A 26,554-nucleotide genomic window follows, 5' to 3' on the forward strand; every position below is an offset into this window, starting at 1 on the left:
GTACCACTGATGTTAACAAAATATTGATATATATGCATGTCAGTAGTATCAGTGCATTTTACAATATTTATACTATGAATGATGGAATTGACCATTCTGCACAGCAGGGGTGCTCACATGTTCTAACCTGGGAAAATAATACTGTGTAATACTACCAGGAATGGTAGCAAACTGAAAGTAAGTGTTATGAAAAAGATTATGGCACAATTTTGAGCTTAAGAAGTGATTATTTATAGACAACATTCTGAACTGGAGGAAGCTTCCTTGAACAACCAGGAAATCAGTTCTGTGCGCAAAATAATTCAGTTTTCTGATGTGAAACCTTTTCTTTTCAGTTGATTATTCTCTTTGCACTAAATTCTCTTTCTGCATTAGGGCAACCAGCACTGGAGTCTCTTGTAAAAGGACCAAAGAAGTGCTGGTGAAAAAATCTGACCAGGAATAAACAGATCCAGAGGAACTGAGAGGCAGGATTTCCAACAAGGGAGAAGATTACAGATGAGAGGCAAAGGGAATTGAAAAGACAGTGTTTGAATGGGCAGAAGAAATTTCACCAAGACAGAGATTGCACACTGAGGATCAAAAATAAGGGACAATTTTTTCATGTATCACCTTATGGAAAAAAATCCAGCAGGATTTTGAGACCAGTCTTGGTCTGCTGGTGAAAAAAAAATAAAAATAAAAATAAAAAAGGAAGAACTTAATGCAGTGCTGCTTGATGAAAGAGCATAGGTGATGCTAGTGGTTAAGAGATGGACTAGAAAGACTTGTTCTGTGCCAGTATATGATGGTGAGAATGAAAGTGAGATTATATCTGAATTTTTCTGACACATCTAGAGTGAAACAGAATGGGGAGTGAAAATATAACCTTGAGACACTACTAATATTCATGATCTTTTAATTTAATTTTTTTTTAACCCAGATTCAGAAAAAAAAAGGAGAAACAGCACTGGGTAAGCACAGCCTGGAGTGTTTGCTGTTGGCTCAGGCAACACTAAGAACAGGCAAATTTCTGTGTTGCCAAGTCAAAGCAGTCATTCCCATTACCAGCCATGGAGAGGAATGCTTACCAGTTATTGCTGAGCCACTGACTCCTTTTGTCATTCATTCCGAAGCATAAAAGAGAAGCATTGCATCAAATCTTCATTAAAGTAAATGAGAGAAATTGAATTTTCAAATGCCATCATGGACTCTGCTTTCACTTCTTGGCAATACCGATATATGCTAAAACTTGCTCACTTATCTTAGCTACAGAGTTCAAAAGCCTGCTGTGTAAGTTTCTAATTTAGCATTTATTTTAAAGGCTACACTTTCCTGGTTCATTTAATGTCTCTGTCAGACAACCTGGGGCTATTTTGGCTGTGGTAAGTAAAGATGGCACCTCCTCCAGCCTTCCTCCCTCTCTGTCTTTTACAGGTTGTCAGTATTGCAGTAGGGTCAGCAGAAGGGAAGGTTGGTCTCTACACAAGTACTTCCATTGCAGCCTGTTTTAGTTGAAATTGCTGACAAAGGTGAGATTGAACACAACTACAGACACTATTTTTTATTATCCCTGCTGTAAAGAGCACAACCTCTAACAGGGAGAACAGGCAGAATTCATGTATCATCTTCTAGTTATCCAAGCCCAAAATATGGAGGTCAAACAATCACAAACCAAGTACAGCACAAAGTGAGATGCATTTAACCCACAGTAATCCTGCTTTTGACTCTTTACACCATTTATTTCATGAAGAAACTGCAGAAAGTTACTCCCTTGCTGACAGTGTCTGGAGAATAAGTTAAAATGGATATGTATAGGAATATTTAGTGATCAGTTTGAAATTAAATAGATAGAATAAATTATTAAATACAATGTCTTAATTTCAGTCTTCCTTTGCCCCAGGGGTAAACTTTATAAACTCAGTAGGAGAAAAGCTCACACATCAGTTACCAGGGAGAGATGTCATATTAATTACCACTGTAAACAGCCAACTGTGAGTTCCCTTCCTAAACTGAACAGCCAGAGTTACAAAGCACAGGTTCAGACAGTGAATTCCTACCTATTCCTGAGTTTTCCAAATCTGTTTGCTTACGAGAATTTTCTAACAAGCAAGTTCTTAACTTTGTCAAGCTTGTTTTGAAACTTTAAATCTTTATGTTTTCTTCTGTTTTTTTACTAATTCTAGTATTAATATTTGAAGCCTTGAGTTTTTTATATGTTCACAGATATGGATATATCACTTTCTCACTTTCTCTAGAAGATATATTATAGTGTGAACATCCACATATGACTTACATGGCTGTGAAAGATACTCAGAAGACAATCTAGAAAGAATAAAGAAGTGAATCCTTAATCCTGCTTTTTGGAATAAGGATCCTTAAGATGTGAGAGGAGGGTCGAGATCTGCTAATCTAATTTGTATTTAAATTGGGGGTCATTAGACTTTATTCATCTGCTCAGAAGCTACAATCCAGTCGTACCCATAACTGAGGCTTTGGCTACATAGAGTAAGTTTTGCTTGTTAGTAGTTTCAAGGGTTGTTAATGGTTCCAAAACTGAGAATTGCACATTTCAGGTCACCTCCAAAGAAGGATTGAGTGATTCTGCTTTGAATAATCCCTATTTGCAGGCCAACAGGAAAACCCTGAAGTGACAACACAACAGTTAGGAAACAGAGTAAAAAAGAATTTTCTTTTTCTCTGTAACTTCAAAATTATGAGGAGGTAAGAAATCCATCAATGGGAGCAAGTACCAAACCTGACAAATCTCTTTCAATAATGCTTTGCTACCAATGCCAACCACAAGCACAGGACACACCACACTTCTGCAGCAACAGAGCATAATGCACAAGCAGGACGTTCCTGATCATTTGCAGAGTAATCTTTACACCTTTAAGTGGAACAGGAAATAATACAAAATAAGGCTTGTTCATTCTCTTCAGACCAGCTCCACTCTGCTCTGAAAGACATTTCTTAACCATCTTTGCTGGCGGCCCTAAGTATGGGCCATACACAACCTGGACTTTTGTGAAGTTATAACTTGGTCTGTAGTTGTTACAAATTCAGCCAAATACCCCTAGAGATGGCAGGAAGCCCAGTAAATATATCCACACCATACCACAGTCTTGGAAAAACATATGTGTGTGTCATTTCAATGGAAGGCATGGATAGAAACCAATCTAGTTAAACTGATACACAAAACTATGTTAGGTCTGGTTTAAGTCAACTGAAACCACATTTAAGCAAGAATAAAATGAATCCCTCGATAGTTGTCCTCTGTTCCTTTTCTCTACCCACCATTTCCCCTGGAAATAGTTGCCAACACCACAAGCATTTACCAGTGATGTCACAGTATCTCTCACCTCCACACTTACCATGATTCCACACTGATTAATTGCTATTTTGAGCAGCCCCCAGAAGATCTTTTTTTGTCTCTGCAGGTATTGGTTCAAGATATGTGTGGTTATTGACTCACATTTGTATAAAATAGAAGGTTCAGAATTTCAAAGGCCCCTCCTTTGTATCTGAACCCTGCCCCACATGGCAGGTGAAAGTGTCTGTCCTCACTGTGTCCTGCTATTCTGTCCAGGACTTAGCCAAGCAATGCTGTCATCCTGAAAGGAACTTGTTCTCTGGGCATACAAGTGATAACTAAGCTGACATAATCAAAAGGACAGAGGCATTTTCAATGATAAGAACAGGAGAGCAATCGAGTGCAAGAGAAGTCAAAATTTGCAAACTGGGACCAAGAAGCAGGGAAAAAGAAGAATGAAATAATGGTGGAAGACAGGGATATCATGTGGAAAGGGTGGGATGTAAAGGCAAACCATCCTCTTCTTGTCACTCTTATGGCACCAAATAGAAATGCTGTCTGTACACCAGTATCAGATAGATGCCCACAAGGCTTAGGGAAAAAATTACAGCTTTTCCTTTGGTTATCAACAAGAAGTGCCATTAAAATATCATCTCAAATAGCTTATGACTGGTATTTCCTTCCTGCCACGTGTGTCCATCTACACCACAGTAATGGTGCTGTCTCCCTGTATGTTCCAAATAAATCCTTGCTTTTGCTTTTACCTAGACTGAGATTGTGTTAAGGATAATTTCAGGGCAAACTGCAGCCCAAACATACATAGTCCATAGGTATGATGTGCCTTAAAATGAGGGGTTGGAATATTCTGGAAACATTCAGCATGCCAGGGCATCTGAAATGCTGCAGGGACCTCTTCCACAGAAGGCAGGTCACGTAGAGAACTTCTAACACTGCAGTGTAGATGGAAAATGCATCTGCCAGCAGCCAGCATTTGCCAAAGGAGCTTTCTGGCAACAGCAAGATAGTGGGGAAAGTGTCAGTGCCAAGGGAGTCTGAAGCAATTGTGCATGGAAAATTTTCTGGGATCTCTCTTACAAATGACACCATACTATTCACTCGACCCTCAACTTATCCCAACCTCCTTTATCTGAAAGGTGCACATAAATCAAGCTTTGGATTCCACTGCAGCATATTTTCCTTGCTAATGTTTCCAGGCATTGGACATTACCATCACCTGCAGTGCCTCCACACAAACCTCTTGGTCCTTGAAGTCCTTGCTCAGTGCAGAGCTGCCGTCAGCACAACATACCTGAACATGAATGCCACACCCTGTGCAATGGCAGAGTCTCACCAGACAGACAAGAGCTTTAGAGAAGTTTGGGCAACTTGGTCACAGCCTGCAGTTCTCAGTGTGGCTGGTCTCACACAGGGTTGACCTGGTATTCACTGTCACATCGCAAATAGATGTGGCTGCGTGTCCTCAGAGTTTGTGCTCTACTTTCTGACGAGGACGGGAACAACAAAGTGGTTTGTCTTAAGATTTTACGTTTTGATGGGTCAGGCAGCACAAAGTTATTCTTTGACTGCAAGAGCTTAGCCCACTCCCACCTACAAGTGAGTTTAGCCTGTGGCCAGACCCAAACCATGGGGTCAGCATGGTCAGCCCACAGTCTGCAGGCTGTACAGAGCCTACAGGACAGTGTCCAGCCCACAGTCTCAGCCAGGCCATCTCCTTCTACCTCCGTATGTGAAAAGGAGCTGATGCTTGGATTGACAGGTGCACAACCTCACCTATCCACCTCCTGGAGGAGCCACAGTCCCTCTTCTGACACCTGCCCAAGATATTGGCATCTTCATCATATGATAGGCATGTATCCAAATGCACCTGGGGGTGCAGAAAAAAGGGACTGTGGCCACTAGTCATTCACCTGGCTCGCAACTCTCCTCCTGGCACTTAGCTTGAGTAAATAAGCCCTTCTGAGAGGTAGTTTATATTCACTTGGGCACAAATCCATGATAATGCAACTCTCCTGCTTTCCAAATGGAGCTGGCCAGGAGCTGGCATGTGTCTGGCCAGCAAGGAGCACAGAGGAGCCTGCCCATGCAGATGTACTCCAAGTTGTTTCTGAAAGGTCTGGTTTTTGTGAGGACTCTACAGTCTTGCATACATATGTACAGGGTCTTTCTAAAGCACAGGAAAGAGCAACTCTTATTAGTGTTTTGCAGTGTCCTATCCTCAGATACAACAGTAAATAAATGTAATGGCATGCATGCAGGAAAACAAATTTGAACAACAAGGTAAATCCCACTACCATTCTGTGCACCTCCACACACATGCACACTAAGTATGGCATATGACATTTACTCTCTGCTGTCCAAGAACAAAAATTAAATTTGTTAATTGCCCAAGGATGGGAATTTAAGGCAGTAATGAGGTCAGGAGGGGCAGTTTGTGCAGATTGCCAGGTGGTCTGACAGACAGATTATGAGGCCAGAGTGTGCCACTGTAACTATCTGATCTCGTGTCCTTTTGGAGCACAAACCTGGATCCATTTCTGCTTCAAGCAGCACATGCCTCAGTCCTGCTTGATGCCTTCAGACATCTAAATGCCACAATATCAGGTGTCACTCCTGCTCTCACCTATCATGACAACTTTTTCCTTGCAAGTATAACTGGCAGCCCAAGGTCTCTGCTCCCAATCCTAGCTTTCCAAAATTCTAACCTAAAACCTTCAGAAGGACTGAAAGATTCTTCATCACCATTACTACCTCTCTGAGTTCCCTCTTCACCAGCTTGGAAAACTAAATGGCTTTGATGCCTTTTCATTGTCTTCTCAATAAGAAAGGGAAGGGCCACCTGGTCTGTGACATGCTGGACACTCTTTACACTCCTTCCCTATTTTTAGGAATGAAAACTTCCCACTTTCATGGAAATGAGAGCCATTTCTGTCTTCACAGAGTGTAGCTGCCTTTTTTCTCTCTAGAGCCCTTGGCCAATTATCAAATTATGAATCCGCTGGTAAAATCTTTAAAAGGCCCAAATGAGACTCAAAACCTATTGCGTGCCAAGTTGCTGGGTTGTAGAGGAAACATAAAGAGTGCTTTGTAGTTCTTTGGGATACAGCTCACAGAGCACATAAAAAAACAGATAATTACAGCAATAGATTTAAGTGGGAAAGTATGTACTGTATGGCGCAAAAGTGAGGAATGAAAGGAAATTTTGGTTAAGGCTAGCAAATTATAGAGAAGGACTTTTTAAATAAGTTTGCTTCAAATGACAAGGATAATTTGAATTAATGGAAGATCTAGAACAACTCAGAATAATACTTTACTTCCCATTGCATCTTACAAATTTCTTCAAGGCAAACTGAGCAGTCAGAAAGTTAGAGATAAAACTTGCCTCAGTCATCCTCCAATAAAAAATACTTTCAAGATCTAATGGCAAAAACCAACCTTTTTTTTCTAATGTGGACAAAGAGTACAATTCAGGAGATATGATTTTCATTCTCATCCACACCCAGAGCACCAAGACAGCTGAGGAAAAACATCCATGTACTGTGACAAGTTCAAGGAACATGTAATTTTCTATTCATAAGAGAATTATGTGCTACTCTTAGGAAACTGTTCAAATCTTCAAAGTATCATTGCCCACCTCTAGTAAATCACGTGAAATCTGATCACCACTCACCAGATAACAGAGATTTAGGCTTCAGCCACTGGAACTCAGGGTGAGCACCTCTCTGAAGTAAGAGAGCACTTCAGGCTCCTTCAGGTCATCAGGAAGTGGCCCAGACTTTGACTTTCAGCTTCTTGTGTCACATCTGGGAAGGCATTTTAATTTTCCAGTGGAGCACCAAAAATGTCCCTTGTCTAAAGGAATACTGTCTGCAGCTCAATCTAGAAGAAGCTGGAACAGTGTTTTCCCCGGTGCTTTGTTTAAATGAGGCAATCTATAAGCCGTTTGAAGTATGTAGCAGAAATCAGCGCTTGATCCCAATAATTCTGGCAACAACCACTCTGTTTAAAATCTCCTCTTCAAGGTCAAAAGAATCAAGCAGATAATTGAGTCCACACCCAGCTGTCTGACCTCCGCCAATAGCCTAGACTGTTTACAATTTATTTCAAAAGGGAACCAGAATCCAGATTATTCTGGTGGCACTGCTGATAGAATTGATGGCTGCCTTTGGGAGGCAACTTCCCTTGGTGTAAGCAGCTCCTCCTTTTGGGAGACACTATTTTTGGGATCTAGAATCTCAGATGAAGCCAAAAGGATCCTAACAGTTATTTACTTCTTTCTGCCTCCAGGCATCTGTGATGCCTTCAGATGAAGTTCTGGAAGGCTCAGTCTTCCTTCCACTTGACACCAGTATACATTTGTGTATTCAGGATTTTGTTTTCATATGAGTGCAATCAGGGCAGCTCTCTGAGCACCACCCCCATGGGGGAAGAGTATTATACTAAATAAGTTACAGACAGTACAGACAAACTTTGGCAAGACAGAGGTGATGCCTGCCCAGAAAGGGTAATGTTTACAGACAGAGAAGCTGGAAAAGCAGCAACACCTCAGCTCGGGGTATCTGTCTCACATCTGCTGATAGCCCATGAAGACTTAGGGTCTGTCTGGAAACGTCGTTACTACAAGAAAACATTGTTCCTTTCCAGCAGTAAATGAGACATTTGAATCTCTTCCATGCTGAGCAGAGAGAGCCTTTTGTGCGTATCCTTGTTTTGACACAAGACTTCAGGGTCAAGATATTCCCTCCACAGAAGGAGACAGTGGGACCTGTGCTCAATCAGTTTGTACATGCATGCTGCTCCAGAGATAGCACCAGCTCTCTCAACAGCAAGGAACACGCCCCTCTTTCCTACACTAGCCTTGTAGATAATTTCCAATACTGATCTCAAGAACCATTAATGCCATTTTGCAGCCTCCCTAAGACTCTCTACTCTATACCTCCAGTCCAAGATCAGTGCAGATGCTCAAGCTGATGGAGAAGGGGTTGAGTCTACTGCATCTACCCTTTGGTGGAGTCCCTGGCAAAAGCACTTATTCAAGAAAAGAGCCCATTTGGAAGGAAAGCTGCCTTGAGAGCTGACCAGTCAAGTTTAAGATGTTTGACTCTTGCGGATTTGTTATTCATGTATCAAAACAGTAACTTAATGACGAAGTGAATTTTTATGTGCTGCAAGCCTAGTGAAAGATCACATCGTGTGACTCTCACATTGGTTCTGAAATTCTGCTTAGGAGGCACTTCTTCCTACCACCTGCCAGGGTACCTTTGATTTCATCTCTTGATAAGTCATCAGCTTTTGTAAGAAGGATTAAATACTGATCACTCTTCTAATATTGCCCCAGTGCCTTTTTAGTCTCTATGTCCTTGCAAAACTTCGAGTCTCTGATAGTGATCTGCTCATCACAAAATCCTGTGGGAAACTGGATATCACAAATGAGCCAGCAATAGCTCTTTTTACACTTAGTGACATAATGCAGACTTACTGGAACTCTGATTTTCTTTTTTCCTCTCCCTATTTTTTTTTAATGTTCCCTTTTAAAATCAAGAAACTGAGCCACAAATTTTTAATAATGAAAATCTGGATGAGGTTCAATCCAAATTTTGAAAATATATTCCAATTAAAGGCTTTAATAGATTCTTGGCTTTCCGCACGTCTCACTGCCATATGTATTCAATAACCCCAAGCCCCCTTTCTCACCAGCAGTAAGTAGACTGCAGTGTGAGTGATACTATTCCCCAGAAGGTCAGCTGCTCCTGGATTGCCATTTTTGGAACATTCTGTGCAAAGGTTTTTCTCAGGAGGGACTTCTTTCTTTCAAAACTGGCTGCAGATCTGCTGTGATTGTGTCCAGCATGGTGTTCACTCTTGTGAAGCTGCAGATACTTTTGGATTATGTGCTCCAAAAGAGAGGATTTGTTCTCAAGCCAGGGGATTTCACTAAGAGAAGCAGTATTGTTCTTTCACTTGGTAGGACAGCATGGTGACCACTCAAGTCACAGACCTGCAGGGACCTGCTGATGTGCTGTCCTCCAATGTAACACGTGCAATTAAAGCTCATGGACCACAAGATTCAGCATCTGCAACTGGGTGCAACAGCAAATCTTCCAGTTTGCACGGCAGCTGAAACCCATCATTGTGCAGATTAGAAAGTTATTCAATCCCTGCATAAAACAGCTGCAACCAGCCCAAGTATCGATTTTGGTGTGTCCCTTGCTCCACATAAAGCTTGGGCCAAACAAATGAGCAAAGCACTAGGATGTAGGTCAAATGGCAGAAAGGATAATATGGAAAAAATGGTAATATCTTTAGATAATTGTATAACATGGATGTGTCTGGAATACTCTGTGCAGACTTGTGTTTAAAGAAACGATTAAGAATCTGGAAAAGTTCCCACTAAAAGATAAATTAAACGATTGGTGCTATTCACTTGGAGAGGCACAGAAGGGGGAGATAAAAAGCTGTAAAACAATTAAATTTATGAAGAAGGTGGATGAGGGGAAATTTGTCCTTAGCTCTTAACACCCCACAAAAAGGGATAAACATCTAATTAGAGCAGAAAACTTAGTCTCTTGAATGAAGCACGTTTGCATGCTTGCAGGTTACCAAGCAATCTCTATTGCCCTTGCTTCCTCTGACCCCATCACTACTGACCATTTTTCAGTATTTTTGTGATTTGTACCTCTTAGGAACTGCACTAATTTTTTTTAGCTCTAGATAAGATAGTGCTGGAACCAGTCTCTGCATGGTAGTACTAGGATAGTCTTTACTGGAGGGCATATCTGTAGTTTTTCTCAGCTTTGAGATCAGTCAGCTCCTCATTTCAGAATACACGCTAGCTTTTTGAAACTGGCATGTGTGTCAGTAAATTAAATGCTCTCAAAAAAATTGTTCACATTTATACAGTTATTTTTATCACTCAAATCTCTAACCTGGCCAGATAATTCAATTGGATTTGTTAGGCAAAACTATCTTGGAAAAGTCAGGTAGCACAGGAAAATTTAGCTTGAAAGCAAGGAAGACACCATATTTATGCTGCTGATGCCCTATGTTTTTGTCCCAAAAAGTGTCATTTTTCCTATTACAGTAGGATGGATCTGTCTCTAGAAAATCAAAACTGAATTCCACAGTTTCTACAGGGAAACTGTTATAGCACATCCTTAAACTTAATGTAACTGGAACTTACTGTATTTTTTCCTAACACCACAGACAGTATCTTATTTTAGTAGTTTTAGCTATTCTCTCTCTCTTCACAGGCTGGACAATCACGGCTTGCTCCTCGTCAGTTCTAGGCATGTGGGCACCCTTGCTGCCCTCATCTTGTCTCTCTGCAGTAAGAACTCACTCCTCTTTACCTTCAGTGCACACATCTAGTCCCAAAGTTTTCCGTAGCCCCTATGCAACTTCCCAACAAACATTTCAGGGGATAAAAGGAAGGTTTGCATTTCCTCAAATGTTTATTCAGAAATGTCACATATCCACCCAGCTTTGATGAAACCAGTGGGATCTGGAATTAAAATACCAGTTTGTTTAAAAAAAAAAAAACTGAAAGTTTGTAATTCATAAATATATAAGTGTATGAGATGACACCATGCAGGTCAGAGCACTGAAGCTCCAGATGGGGGAGAAGAGGAAACTCTGGGGCAAGTCACATCAACATATTGTCTCAGAGGATCTGAAGTTCAATAGCTTATGCTGATGTCAGCTCTTAAACAGCAGTGATTTACTCACCTGTCACCCAGTTCATGTGCTTGAAGGCAAGGAGATGAAGAGGTGTGGGCACGATATAGCCTGGCTGTCTTACATTTGGAGGGAGGAATCACATGTGTCTTAAAGCTACCTCAGCATATTTTGCTCTTTCTGTCAGCAATTCTAAGGATTCCATACCAGCATGTTTGTCCTTGACTTAGGGGGTTGTCCCAGCAGTCAGAAATTAAAATAGAGCATGTTTGTACCTTAGCTTTGCACCTATTTTTGAGACCAAGGAACAGCTCGTTACAGCAGTTTCTGGAGAGATGAGCACTATGAGGGTTGGAATATTTCTGATTTATTGTTTCACATAGCTAAATGCAGAGATCAAAAACCCCTTTGTAACAAGTTGTTATGTTTTGAGATCAACCTGTGAACACATCTTCAGTTAAGGGCTGCCCTAGGCTTTATTGCCTCTGGTGCAGTGGTGGTGGTCTGCACAGGGCCTGCTGGTTACAGGGTACTGGCTTGCTTTCTGGCTTTTTAGCTGCCAAACTATATTATAACAAGCTAAAAATACATTAAATATTTTCCTTTCCTAATATTACCTTACCACGTAAGCAATAGTTGGACTTGCCACTAGGATGTTATCTGATAACTGAGGGGAGGGAGGCAGGCGAGCCCAAGCAGGGGCTGAGACACTGGAGAGAGGCTGCTTCAGGGACTGTGACCAGGAGGAGAGGTTGTTATGTTTCCATTTAGGTGGGCGATGAAAACATTTCTAAATCCTTGCTTTAACCCATCTCTGACCATGTGCCCCACCCCAAGTGCTCCTTGACACAAGTCCCGGAGCTTGTGGGAATCCCTCCAGGCCCATGCTGTGCCATTCAAGAAGAGTTGGGTGGTCAGGCAAAGACCATGCATGGGAAGCCTAACAGAGCTGACTGGAGTGTGCTCTGTCCTACTTCTGTGCTGTGCCATCAGAAAAATTATTTAGCAGGTGACCTGGGCCCTGGGGTGTTGCATGTGGAACTGGCATGGGGGACAGTCAACAAGCAAGAAGAGATTCCTCTGCTGATTCCTCTGCTCTTCTGATTCTGCCTTGGTGATGGGCAACCCCAGTAGCCACTGCTTCTTCCCTGCATCTGGAGGAGAACACATCATCCATCCCTAGGTGGATTTAAGATCTGGGGAGAGGTTTTGGGGGTGATATCAAGCTTGAATGTGAGAGGCTGGAGAATTTGCTACACAGGGAAGGCATTTGGTTTTGATTGCTTAGCTTTGCTAGTGTCACATTTGAACACCATTTTGAATTGTTTCTTTTCTTGCATGTTTGTTGGAATAAAAAAAAAGTATCAGGCTGCTGCCTTGATATCTCTTTCTCAGTTATCACTGTTTTTAACTAGAAATAGCTGCACTAAAGTGAATGGGAAAGACCTACCTCTGCAAAAAGCAAAATAGAAACATGGCCTGAAACTAGAGATGAAAGCCCTACTTAACTAATGAGATATGTAAAGGGCAGGAGCTATGAAAAGACACAGCATGAACACTTGGCCTATCCAATAATTCCTCACAGATTCTTACTAGCACAAAGTGTGTCTAGCAAGGCCACTGTGTTTTGAAATCAAGGTAGCATGACCCCAAAGGGAGACACATTCTTGGTTTCCTAAAACTTTCAGAGGGCAAATCCTGCCCCCACCCCACTGCTTCCCCTTGTGTTTGCATACAAGTGGCAAATGTAAACTGTAAATGGAGAAAACCGTGTCTGACATTATTGAGCATTTCCCCAGTCTCTCTGCTCTCTTCACATTTAATTCATGCTGTGTACTTGGGCTGGTTTGCCCAACCCTACAATCCTGCCTGCTCCTCCTTCTAGCTCTTAGGAGATCAGGGAACCCAAGTGATTCCATCACACCTCATAAGGCACAGCCTGTCCAATGTTTCCATCCCTCACTCTGCTCTATGTCCTCTCACTTTAGCCAAGACCTCAACAATGTGTGTGACATTCCAGTCGCTGGACACACAGCAAAGTGCACTGCTGCTTTTATGCCCTCTTCTCCTGCTCTTTCTATAGGAGAAAGAGCAATCTTTTTCTTGCCATTTCTTTGTTCACTCACCTTGCTGCTTCTGCATGGTAGTGAAATCTTCAAAGGTGAGAGTGCGCACGGGGGGCCTCCAAAAGGCGTAGGTCTCCATGATGGCCTCCAGCCCCGTCCTGTGCAAAGGAAAGAAAAGAAGGAGTGAATAAGAATGTCAACCAGCTGGGGATACAGGCACTGAGGAAAGAAGGCTCTGACCTTGCTTGGCAGGCTGTCAGCAGCCACTGAAAGGCCACCTTGGCATCTGTGAATTCCTCAAATGAGTCTTCCTGCACAGGTGCTGACCACGAGAGCAAAATGAAATTTCCCCAGCCCAGGATTTCAAAAGTTCCTAACAGTCTCTAAATGCCTTTTTCCTTTCTAGCAAGAATCTCAAGCCTTCTGTCTGCTTTCCAGGGGACTCACAACTGTCAGCTCCTTAAGGCATACTCAGTTTATCATTGAATGGCCCTGCACACTTTTTGGATGAAAGCTGTCAGGCAAATAAAGACCTGGGATTCAGACTGTGGAATCAGAGAGATTTTGTGAATTGCTTTTCCCTGCAACTTCACAGTTCTGGACAATGTTCCGAAGTGCTACGAGAAGCCATCAAAAAGGGAATTTTCTTGGTTTTGAACTTTAACTAGAAATGCATAAGATGCTCTTTCTCAAAGGTCACTGATATATCTGCTTTGGGTCCCTAACTCACCATAAAGACTTATCAAAGAGAAAAAGCCAAAAACGGAATCAGAATTTTTTCTTCTTGAAGGGCTGGGGTCTCAGATTTGTTCTTGTTGTCACCACAAACTCCTAGCTCTCCTGGAAGTCTCTTAGTGCTACAAGCTCGGTGAGGACATAGGTGTGTTATCAAACCCACTGGAGTTCCTTCTCAGTAAAAGTTCTCCTCAGTGGAAGATGTACACCACTCTGTTCCCCATTCCTCACCTTCCCCAGAATGTTTTCCTACAGTAGGTTACAGCCCTTGCACTGACTGAATACCAGTAGAGATTCTTCATCAAATGCAGGAACATATCCCCTTTCAATGCACAAGGCACAACATCCCCAGAGCCGCTCATCAGATGTTGAGCTGACACTGGAGCTGCCTTTTCCTTCTGAAAATGTCTTTCTGCACATGCCTCCACTCACTCAGTTAACTTTCCAAAGTCTCCCCGGAAGCTTGGATGCTTTAAATACATTGGAGTTGGCAAACCAAACTCTGTATTTTAAGAGGAAGTTTAGAAGAGAGGTTGTTGCATGGTGTTTATTAGCTGCTAAGCTGTTAGAAGTAGAAACAGAAGACATCTCTGCATAGCAGTCTCACACTAGTGCTGAGCACATTACAACAAAACTATTTGGTTAATACAGTGGCCTCTGCCAGCTCATGGAGCTCAGAGGCAACAAGGCAGGGCAGAATTTGAGCCCATCAGCTAAGCTGGGCTCTGTGTAAAAGCTTTGACTTTGACCTTTGACTACCGGTACCACCCCCAGGATTTCCTCTGCTCCCTGTGTGTGAAAGTCACACATGTTCAGACTCCATCTGCTCCTTGACAGACACAGCCAGGAAGAGAATGGTACCTTTTTTGCAGCCTCATGAAATGATCCCCAGCCCAAAGACTGAGGGAAGACTTTCTGGTACTGTATATCCAGGGGGCATAAAATGCCCTGAGCAAGTTGCAATGCAGCCAGACCTGCTGCTGAAAGGACCTGCCCTGATGATTAGAACCACGTAATGTATCAGAAATGCAGACTGAAAGTTCCAGCTGTGCTACTCCAGCTGCTCTGTGTCTGCCACAGGACTGTGTGGGGAAGCAGGGAGGCCAACTTACTGTGAGCAAACACACAGTCTGGCTCAGTCATAGATCCCCAGGTACACGACCCCACTCTGCACCAGCACTGGGCTTCCAGCTCTCACAATCCCTTCCAGTGAAATCCAGTCCCTAATGGAAGGTGGCTCATGGAGACACTAAAAGCAGATTAAAGCTGTTACCCCTGCCTCTCCCTGCAGCCTACACCATTATCAGCTCAGCAATTCATTCACGATTCAAAGTTTCTAGCTCTCCATCTAACACTTTTCCCTATATCAATACAATTCTCAAAGGAACCATATAATTGCTACTTCTAAAAGAAAATGAAAAAAAGAAAATATCCAGGACATAATAAAAAGAAGAAATAAAACAGTAAATTGGGAATAATATATTCTTTCAAAGGTTGGCCTTGACTGTGTCTGTGAGCTGATAGAGGGTAAATGGCAGTACTGTGAGTGTCAGAGCAGCTTGTAAAGTTGCTATATTCCTGCCCTGTATGTCAAAGGAAGGAAAGATTCCAACACCAACAGGGACCTGCCTCCTCCTGCTCCAGGGGAGCAGCTCTACAACAGCTCCCTTGCTGTGAACACAGCTCCCGTCACCCTTCCCTTTCCACACTGTGACTGCTGTGTGGCCTTGCCCTGCAATGCTGAGGGCAACGTGGTGTCACCCAAAGAATGAATGTCAAACTCCACAGCTGGTTCTTCCTGCCCCAAATGTGAGTCCTTTACTCCCCACAAGTTTGCACGTGTTAAACATGTGTATAAAACGTCATCTCTGAGCATGTGGGTGACAGAGCTCAAACTTATGTCCACTTTTACACACAGATTTAAGTCTCTATGTACTAGACCTACCTTTTTTACCCCATTAGTTTGTGGGTTTATTTTTTTTTTTAATAGTTGATTTCTGGGTTTTGAGGCTCTTTTTCTTCATGCAGAAAAAATATTGTGGGTGTTTTTGAAATAGCTTCTAAGCAAAAGAACTCCTTACCGAATTTCCACATTCTTCCAGGTGTCACACAAGATCTATGAGACAGCAGGTTTGTGTGCTAACCTGCTAGGCATGTACCACACTATGTATGGAGCCTTGCAGAGGAAAACCATGCAGTCATGCTAAAAACAGTTCTGGGTGAGAAGGCACACCACCTTTGTGTACTGATTTTACAACCCTAGCCCCAGCCTTTCTTCTGTCTGTGATGTAGTCTTATTTTTGAAAGAAAATATTGAGGTGATGAGGTGAGAATCAAGAAATTTAATCCCTGTCAACTCTAATAACCATCTCTCCTACAGCAGTTTATGACACTGATGTGCTCTCCTAGTCAGCAGAAATACTGGAGTGACATTCTGTGTGTGCCTTCCACCCCCAACAAGGAAAAGGATCCCCATCTGGCCAATGAAGGGACATTTTGGGACAATAATAAATGTTGACAAGAAAATAATTGTTTTCAGTGTTTCTGAAATGCCAGGAAATTTGGAGGGCCTTTGCTGAGGGTTGCTGATACCAAGTGTGCTGAACATTATCCATGTGTCATCTACTTTCTCTTCCAAGGAACTGCACTGAAAAATTAACTTCAAAATATCTATCAGGCCATAAACCCTTCCCTCTCACACCATCTTTATGAAAGAAGTAAAAAAAAAAATTATCAGAAGAGGTCTCACTGCCAGCATTTTTTTAATAAGGTCAGTCCTTTAAAAGGTATCCAAAATTTGCTCTCTCTTTTTCATTCATTCTTTTATTTTTAGTGCTATAAAGTTTTAATAATAGGCAATAAATGAAACAGTTCCATTGTCTGAAAAATGAAACGAGCTATCTGTGCACCTCCATAATCCATCCCATATGGCTGATCTTGCCATTCCCACTGCACATAGGATTCAAGCCATCATTTCATTGTTTGCTGGGGTAGCCAAACTATTTGCTCCAAGTGTCCTCCTGGCTCTCTTATCCTAGACAAAGCTCAAAGAGTATTTCCAAACAAACAACTTTTATTCACCTCAGCTGGCCACATCTGATAGTGCTGGTTTTTCCTTCAGCCTAGGGGCTTTTTTTCCATCACCCTGTTGAGTTTCCTGACTAGTTTTCCCTTCTGGCTTCCTCCTGGATAAGGAGCTCCTGCAAGCATCCCACTGTCAGATGAACTTTATCCAGTCTCTAAAAATAACCTTTGTGGCATTAAATCTGCACCCTCACTACCCAAACATTTGGCCAACTGAGCTCCATATGTCAAAAACTGGTTTCTCAATCTCTTGAAGTTCAGGAAAGCAAATAAGTAATAACCTGGCTTATTCATACATTATGTGGGTATCCTTTCACCACCTGGAAACTTCTCTTTCAACATCAGGAACTTCTCCTGTTGAATTTCTACAGATACTTTATGTGTTTCTGCAAAAAGTGAAGAAGACTCAAAAATCAGACAGAGGGAATCTCTAACAGGAACTAGGACTGACCTTCAAACACAGGCTACCTCTGCAATCCAACAAGGCTCATGGTTAGATTCCTGACCCTCATTACTTAACATGGTTTGAATGCTCAAAGACTGCTAACATTAGCAAGCTGCTGAGCTGTTTCCATCCTTCCCTCTGAAACACCTCAGTGCTCCTTCTCCCAGCTCAAAGACTAAGGCAGCAGGGTCTGGAGAGAGACTCGTGAAAATAACTGAAAGAGATCCAACAAAGGATCTGGGAAAAGATTGGATACAGTCAGTCACATCATGGGTATCCCCAGAGCAGCAGGGTTTTAGCAGTCTCTTGCACTGATGAAGGGAGACAACAGTCATAAGGAAATAAAGGGGCAGGCTGCAAGCTGATGGAAGATCCAAAACAATGAAAGTTCCAAAATGGAAACCAGTTTAAAAACAGTCACTTCCACAATTCTGCAGCAGGAGACAACAGTGAAACAATAGCAATAAATAAATGGAGGAAAAAATACATCTCCATTTAATGGAAGAGCCTCAACATAAAGCAGAAAGGAAATGTCCTAGGAAAGAAGTGGCTTAAGAGTTTCTTTTCTTCCACCATGCACTGCTTTTTCCCTGGGAGTTCTTTCCTCCATCATTTTCTGGCAAACTCTAACCATGGCTTAGTATCCAATGTCTCTGGAATAGGATGTCCTGGAGCTGCCTCAGAATGCTCTGTCTCTTGCTGCTGCCACACCTTTTTTTTTTCTTTTAAGACCTTATACATAAAACTTCTTGAACATGTACTACTCATTTGCCCGATTCACAAATGGCCCTTCTTCAAATTACCCGATTTCTTTTGCAAAGGAGACCCACATTTTCAGCGGGACTTTCTCCAGCCACAGTCTGAGGCACTGCAGTTGACAAGCTGTAGGAAGGATGTGGGAAGTTGCAGAGTATCACAATTGGTTTTTGACCAGTAATCCTAATGAGATTACAGACTCACGAGGGAGAGAAAAGCCACCCAGCACTGTTAAGAAATGTCCCTTTTGGAAAGTCCTTTCCACACACAGCTTGGACACCAATGCTTTCCTCCCTCCTATGGGAAGATCTGTGAATGTCCTCTGGGAAGGAGGCAGCTGAGCATTTGTGTCCTCCCCTAGCTGACAACAGCAGTGCAACGGCAGCCAGACCCCTGCTTGTGAGGCAGGCGCCTGACTGCTATATATGCTTGCAAATACCTTTGCCTGTTTTTTTCTTCCTAAAGCCTCAGGCTGCTCCCTTTGATGTGTAATACCTTAAAGATTTTAATTCCTCTTTACATCAGCAGAGAGCCTTACTGAGCCCTCCCCACAGCTGCAGCCATGTAGCAATTTCCTGCCCTTTCTTAAGTCAATGAGCTACAGAGATCAGCAATTCCCAACCTTTTCAGGAAACTGCCCAAATTCACTGAGCTAGGACCTTATTAATGCCTTCCACATTAATACAGCCCACCATGTACCTGGACCTGCATCAATCCCTCTCCCAAGCCCAGCCCCCAGTGCAGCTGTATCTGTGCACGCGGGGAAGATCTCATACCCAGGACACACTTTGCTTTCCCCACGCAGGAGAGGAAAGAAGAATAAAAGTCACATATGCCTCAAGGAGAACTGATGATCACAGCAGGGATTAAATGAGAGTGGCAACATCTTCATGCAGAAATTCAGTAAGATGAGAGCAGAGGAGCTGAGATAGGAAGTCTCTAGTTCAGTTGAATGATTTCTTTGTGATGATGGAGAGTGTAGCACTAAAGTGAGTGGTGGAAAACGCAGTGCAGTTGCCCATTCATGAACACTGACCTCACCAAACCTCCTTATGAAGGAGACAGCAGTCCTGGTAAACACACACAACAGGAGCATGCAAGTAAAACTGAGTTACAGTGCCCATGAGGACAGCAAATGAGGGCTATGCACACTCAGAGCTTTGCTTTACAGCCTTAGGCTTCTTGTAATGTAGTCATATATGTCTAATTGTATAATTAAGGTTTAAAGCCTTTGTTGCACTGATTTAAAGGATACCTACATCATTTAGATCTGAAATATTTAGATCTGCTGCACATTCTGCTGCAGGATTCACAGCAGGAAAAGTTGAAACTTTTTTTTTCTTACTCTTTTTTGATAACTCTGTAATGTCTTTTACTAATACAATGCGGGGAGGGGGTTGATTAAAGCTCCATTTTAACTACTGTGCTGTTAAAATATAAATTCTTCTAAATAATATTTAAGGCATTCTACTTTATTTTTCCATAAAAATCATGACAAAATTAAACAACACAATCAAAGTGAAGCCATTGGACACTGCTGGATGAAAATTGAAATTATTTGAAACTAGAACATTTTTGCAGTTTTATCCTGCACACCTATGAGAAACTTATTTTTTCTTCTAACATAAAGCAAGCATTTGCACTCTGAGTTTTGACGTTTCCTGTGAAAATTAAAATTTTAAAATGATCTTCAGCCAACTCTACATGTAATAAAGAATAATATTTTTGCACAGTGTTAATCTATGACCTATTTGTCTGTTTTACAATCTGTAATCCCCTATCTTTCTATCTCTGTTTTTCATTTTAATAAAAAAAATTAAAATTGCCTCTCTCAAACATAGACCTATGCCCTGTGCACACATGAGGGAAAGGAGTGAAGAGATCAGTGAGGAAACACAAACAAGCTTCTGTTACCTGTTTCTCCCGGAATCTCTGAAACCTTTGGCAAAGGGGTTTCTGTCAATTTTTAATCTGGTGATCTAAAAGGAAGAAAAAGAGCATTTGTTGATATTTTCTTTTTTTTTCTTTAAACAAATGAAAAATGTGGATGATTCTTGCCCAAGCCACCTCTACAATGATCTTTCACACTTATTTCCCCAAACTTCTGTTAAATTTGCCCTTCCATTATCCATTTACATATAATCTGTTTATCAAAAAATGTCACCAGAGAGAGAAATTATAGCAGCATTGGGAAACCTGGCACAGTTCTGGGGCTGAAAAGTTGTTCCTGAAGTAGAAGTACACCAGGTACAAGCCCCCAGGAGCTGTTATTTATCAATGGCCACATGGTTTGGGAAGCAGGCACAGTGCTCAAGTTTGGCTCCTATCTGAGTTATCTCAGCCTCAACACTCCAGATATCCAGCAGTGGGATGCAACTCATGGACCTTCAAACAATACTGAAGAGAAAAATACAGGCTACAGCCCCCAAAGATATCAGGTGGCCACCCAGTCACATGTGCAAGTTGCTGTTGTTCTGGTCAGCATCTAGGCAGCCCTCAAGAGTTTTCTTCTGGTGTGTAAATGTTTTTCTTTTTCTTTTTTTTTCCCTCCTCTAAATAAAGGTGGTAGCAGCCAGACCGAGTGTTTTGGGGGAATCTTCCTTCCTGCTTTTTTTTTAAGCATGAATTCCATGTTGGTAAATATGGACTATAACACTGGGACTTTGACCTTGCAGCCTGTGGTAATATACTCCCTGTTGGCTATTCCACAACCTGGTGTAGTACAAGAGCTTCCCTCTGCCAGCTGCAGCTTGTCCTAGACATTCTATGTTTGGAATGAAAGGAGAGTGAAATCTCCAGAACCTCCCAAATTTGAGGCGGTTTTGCTGAAACTGCTCAAAAGGGACTAGTTTAATACAGTCTGATCTGAAGGGGATTTGCAGGTGTTTTGCTTCTGTCAGAACCAAGCCCTTACTCTGGATATTAACCTCAGATCTGGAATGCAGCTCCTATTTGTGCAGAAGCTTAATTTGTGAACTTAATTTCCGCTAGCCTGACTTTGCAGCTGTCCTGGGACTTGTGTGTACAGAGACAGATATGTTCTGTGGAGGATGGAATTACAGCAGAGGGAATCCCTGTGGTGGATTTGCTAACATTTTACAATTGTTTCCAGAGACGCTTCCCCCAGTAAGGCAATGCTCTGCAGCCACTGGAGGGCATGCAGGCAGATTCAGAGGATTTAGATTTGGTTTAAATGAAAATGTTTCTCCAGCCCATCAGAATCTCCTTACTGGTATTATAAAAATATAATTGTGTCCCCCAAATCTTTTTGAACAAAATCCCCAAACTTCTGGAATTCAGAGAGACAGAAATGTCAGCGTTTCTTTATGGTGAGGTAGCTTATCGTGCCAATCCCTGACAGGGATCCCTCCCTTAGCATCTCCCTGTGTAATTAAGTCTTATAAATCTGGTCATTAAGGAAGAATAACAGACTTATTTCCTGTCATTTCTTCTCCTTTCCCTATCCTCTTTCCTTGTCTGGTCTACAGTCAAGATTTGTGGAGTATCTGCATTTGGCCAAGGGGAGCAGGAAGTTTCCCACACTGCAATGATAGCAAACCCACCAGTGTGTTGGAATATTTTTGATCCATTGTGGATCCTGATTTAAGTCAGCTCAAGAGGACCAGGCTGAGAAGAAAAGCATGGGAAGAAAAAGAAGCAGTCAAAGGAGCACTGTCTGCACCTGTGCTCTCTTATACATTGCAAAATATAAAACTCTATAACATTTCACTAAATTGTTAGAATTCGCAATTGTTAAGAATTGGTTAAATATTGCAATCAGCTTTGGTTAAATAGTGCAATCTGCCTTAAGTTGGTTTAATATGGGTCTGTCCTTCAGTCCTAGAAGACAGAAAAGTGTAGATCATTAATAAAGTCAAGGCCCCTAGAGAAAGAATCCTGCAGCATCACCATCTTTTCCTTATGGTATCTAAAGTCAATACTAAGTCTCATCACTGGGAATTATGCAAGACCTGGATCAAACACAAATTATCATGAAATCACAAAATGGTTTGGGTTGGAAGGGACCATAAAGATCATCTTGTTCAAACCTACCTGACATGGGCAGGGACACCTTCCACCTAGACCAGGTTGCTCAAAGTCCCATCCAACACTGGCCCTGAACACTTCCAGGGATGGGGCACCCACAGCTACTCTGGGCAACCTGTGTCACCATCATCACAGTAAAGAATTTCTTTGCAATATCTAGTCTAAACCTACTTTCTTCCACTTTGAAACCATTCCTCTTATCCTTTCACCACATGCCCTTGTAAAAAGTCTCTCTATCTTTCTTGTAGGCTCCCTTCTGGTACTGGAAGTCTTCAATTATGTCACCCCAAAGCCTTCTTTTCTGATCCTTACTTACAGTGGGAAGCATTCTGCTTACTCAGTCTCCATCCTGCTGTCCATCCTCTCAACATATATGAGAAGTGAGGACTCATTCATTTGAAGACTAAGTCAAAATGGTGTTAAGTATCTCAGACTTCTCATCAGTTGTTACCATTTTCCATAACTGGTTATCAGGGGAAGGTACACCTTCTTTAACCTTCCTTTCCTGGTTAACTTACCTGTAAAAGCTCTTCTTGTTATTCTTTGCGTCCCTTACCAGGTCTACTTCTATCTCTAGTTTTGCCATGGCCTTTCCTCACCCAGTCCCTACACATGGTACTTGTCTTTGTTTCCTCTGACTGTGCATTTGTTTCTTTCTATTTGGTTTTCCCAGCAGATTCCTACTCAGCCATGATGCCCTCTTGACTTCCTTGTCTGATTTCTGGCTCCTGGGGGTAGCTGGCTGTTGGCCTGTATGGAATACTTAGAGATTTGCCAGTTCTGTTCCATGCCTTGTTCCTAAGGGCAGGCTCCCAGAAGATCCTATTGGCCATCTCCTTGCAGAACTGGAAGTCTACTTTCCTAAATTTCAGGTGCATAACTTGACCCCTTACCTGACCCCTATCCCTCAGGACATGCACACATGAGAATTTCAGTTTATATGCAATGCATACATTCAAAGGCTCATTTTGTCAACAAACTGCTGAGATTGAGCATCTTCAAAACTTTTTTCCTTCACTGCTATAAAAAACCCAACTGCTTTGTCTCTGAGATAACTGATCAGGAGTTATAGCTGAACTAGCTGTACTGCCTTAAAACTATAGTGAGGACAGGATACTCTAGTTTTGTACCATGAGGCAACAAGGAAATTTGAACACAACACACCTCTTTACAGTTGATCTTAGTTACTCCTTTTACAGTAAAAGCACTTCATTTTTTTTTTTTTAAGTGTAACTTTTCTATGCTTCTCAGAGAATTTAGTGTCTCAGTCACAAAGAGCACACTGATATTTTTGTGAAGGCAGAACATAAAAGGAGCATGAAGGATTTACCTGTTGATTTTGGTAGGCTGTCACTGTGGTGAAAACAGTCTCGGGGAAGTTGAAGGTTTTCACCCCATCTCCTGAAGGAACTGGTTTTGTAGGAGAAAGGTCACTGCTGAAATCCTTGCGGATGACATGAACACGAGGCTGATACTTGTGCATTGAATGTAAGATTATCTGAATAGAAAACAAAAGGAAAGGACTTTTTTTCCCCAAAAAATATTTGACACAACATCCATATGTATAAGAAATCAGGGATGGAGTAAGACCTAATATGAAGAAAATTATCCTTTTCTTAAAAGCATGTATGAGACAAAGTTTCTGCTGTGAGCAAAGAGAAAGGTGCTTTAAAGGGTCAGGCAACATTTTGAGGAAAAGCACTGAAATAGCAAAAAAAAACCCTCCATAAATCTGGAAGCAACCACAGACATGTGTGCCCAACAGGATACAGGAGCATCAAAGCAGCAGCAGCACCCTTTCAAGTCTGAGAGGAGCAAGGCTAGGACAGCAGGCACCAGGATTAACTTCTAACTTACATGGCCTTGATCATCAAGCTCGTTGTTGGTCAGCTTGAGCTTGTCAAAACTGACCACCTGCCTCATCCAGGTGTCTCCAGAAGCCAGGGAGTCAGGGTGGATGTAAACCCTCGGGGGCACTGGGGAGTCAGCATTGCCAGCCACCATCCACTTGGAGCTGTGGTACACGTACCTGAAAGAGGAAGGGTAGGTGACAAAGGGAGGTTGTCACTCACTCACTGCAGGAGCATAGCCAGGGCTCCCCCTCCCCTGCCACCCTCATGCACCCCAAGCTCTCATTTGCAGTCAGGGGAGCATGTGCTTTATTGCAACCTCCTACCTTCTAAATGAAAGCCAGATTACCCCTGAGCCACTTGTTCAGACTTGACTCCTTATTAAAACCACCTTGCAGTTATTTTCCCTGTAAAACTCTGCCACATGTGCCTTCTCAACTCCTTAACCCTCTCTGAGCCAGAGTAAGAGGCTAAAAAATATGGTTAAACAAAGTTCTCTCTGAAAATATTCATAAATATCCTGCAATTTCTGGAAATCTGCATTGTATCTCATACCAGACTTTAGAAAACACATGTGGCGCCACCCAGAAAGGGCAATATCCAATGGATACCAGTAAAACAACTGATAAAACAGAATTTCTGGTTTGAAATGTTGCAAAAAAGGAAATTCCGTATAGTATTACATACATTGGGATTAGAGGAAAAAAAAATATTTTTGTGTTCCTGATCTAGCCATCCTATATATGCCATAAATTTCTCCACCACAGATTTGCCTAGACATTTTTTTTCTCCTGCCCTGCAGCTCCTTCCATTGAAGGTATTGACACCTCTGAGTTCTGCCCTGTGCTGCCCCTCGTTGGGTCTCCTCTCAGCCCTGCTAAGATGTTCCAGTCTTTACCTACAAACAGTGACTAATTTCCTGTATTGCCAGAAAAAAAGTGGGGGGAAGTTAAAAAACAAAAAAAAAAAAAAAAAAAAAGAGGAGTCTTTTCCTTTCCTGTTTGCTCTATGTGTCTGCACAAGCCAAGCAGGGTAAGAAAATAAATGTCTTTTCAATGTCAATGTTTTTAGAACCGCACTCTTAGAAAGAGGAAAAGCATCCAGCTGAGTATCAAACACTATCTTTCTGCTTCCCAGGAAAAGCATTTTTCCTGAGAAAAAACTCTATACAAATTGGGCGCAAAAATATAGTATTTAGCATTTAAAGCAGAGGTTCAATTCTGTATCCTTGAAATGTGGTCCAGTCAAGACTATTTGGAGAAGAGACTTACTCTCACGGGTCTTTTAACAAGAATACATAAATCACATCAGTCTGGAGAGTTTTCTGGGATGCAGAGGATCATGAGTTTTCCAGAGCAATTTTTAAGATCAGAAGCCCATTAATATTAGAGAAATCTCTTCTTCCTGTCTTTAGCTCAGCAGTGAGAAGTTTCTCAGTGACTCCATTCTGTAGGTCAGGGACCAATATTCACTGAGGCTGCTGTACACTGTTTTGAAACTGCTGTTTCAAAAGTGAGCACTTTTGAAACAGAAATCACCCAATCCAGTTCAGACCAGACCTGAGGGGCCTGGCTTAGTTCCAAGCTGCTCCTTGCCCATTCCTTTCTTGAGGAAGTAGATTGAGGGGCTGCAGACCCCCCATTGATAACTCCAGTGATCAGTTCCCTCAGACAGTCATTGCTAATTGTGTCAATCAGGAAATGCATGACAGAGATCTGCTCGATTAAAAACTGCTACTTGAAGAGACATATTTCACTCCAAAAGTGCAAGAGACTGTATTAGACACAAACTCTGGGTTTGTGTCTGAAGATTCTAGTCAAATCAACGGTGTTGGTGTAAATCAAAAGGGTCTCCTCCAGCACACCTTTGCAAAGGTGTTTAATGGAGGTGTCATTGACAGTAAAGCTGGTACATAATTCCTACTTCTGCCCCTGAAAATATTACCTGTATCTCTTGTTATCCACAGGGACAATGTCCATGGCAATATAATACTGCTGGTGGGGATCCAAGCCTGTAATTTTCACCCTCATGGCTGGAAACATTCTCCTAGGAAAATAAGAGTAGAAATAAGGAAGAAAATGGTGAATAAGGGAAATGAAGAGGCTCCTTGTACCTCTCTCTGGCACCAGAAGCATGCTACTTTATACAGCCCAGTCCTTGGCATGACTTCTCTGGGCTTGGTGTGAGTAGAAAAGACTGTGCTGGCAGTGCTTTGAATCTTCATTTTTTTTCCCACTTAGAAGAAGGGGTAACAGGATAACCACCTGTAAGTAATGATAAAATACTCACAGTCAAGCACTCTGTTCCAGTTCCTAGCAAACTGATCTGTTATGCTTCACACAAATCATCCTCTCTAGGATGGACCAGTGTGCCTTTTACCTTGTGTTTTTCCCACTGGCCATGCACCTGTAATTCTTCTCTCATATTCCATAAAATGCAAGATCACTTTAGTTCTCTTTTTTTGAGAATGTCACATTTCAGTATAGAGTTTGACAGTACTGAAGTAACATTTAAATATATCATCCTGAAAGATCCTCTCACTCACATGTTTTCAGTTATTTAAGAAAAATATTCTTGAAATTAATCT

The 26,554-nt window shown here is 42.0% G+C and overlaps 1 protein-coding gene across 1 annotated transcript in view; it reads right to left on the bottom strand.

The window, feature by feature from the left end:
* The window catches only part of TBX15 (T-box transcription factor 15), an 88,756-nt gene that overhangs the window by 2,986 nt on the left and 59,216 nt on the right, over positions 1-26,554 (bottom strand). The window contains exons 3-7 of the mRNA XM_021548885.3: positions 25,912-26,013; positions 23,975-24,146; positions 23,448-23,615; positions 19,985-20,049; positions 13,111-13,208 (exon numbers count right to left, since the gene is read on the bottom strand). Coding sequence (XP_021404560.2) covers positions 13,111-13,208; positions 19,985-20,049; positions 23,448-23,615; positions 23,975-24,146; positions 25,912-26,013 — 605 coding nt within the window. The remainder of the gene's footprint in view (positions 1-13,110; positions 13,209-19,984; positions 20,050-23,447; positions 23,616-23,974; positions 24,147-25,911; positions 26,014-26,554) is intronic.

The sequence above is a fragment of the Lonchura striata genome, chromosome 2 (assembly GCF_046129695.1).
Source record: "Lonchura striata isolate bLonStr1 chromosome 2, bLonStr1.mat, whole genome shotgun sequence".
Taxonomy (NCBI): Eukaryota; Metazoa; Chordata; class Aves; order Passeriformes; family Estrildidae; genus Lonchura; species Lonchura striata.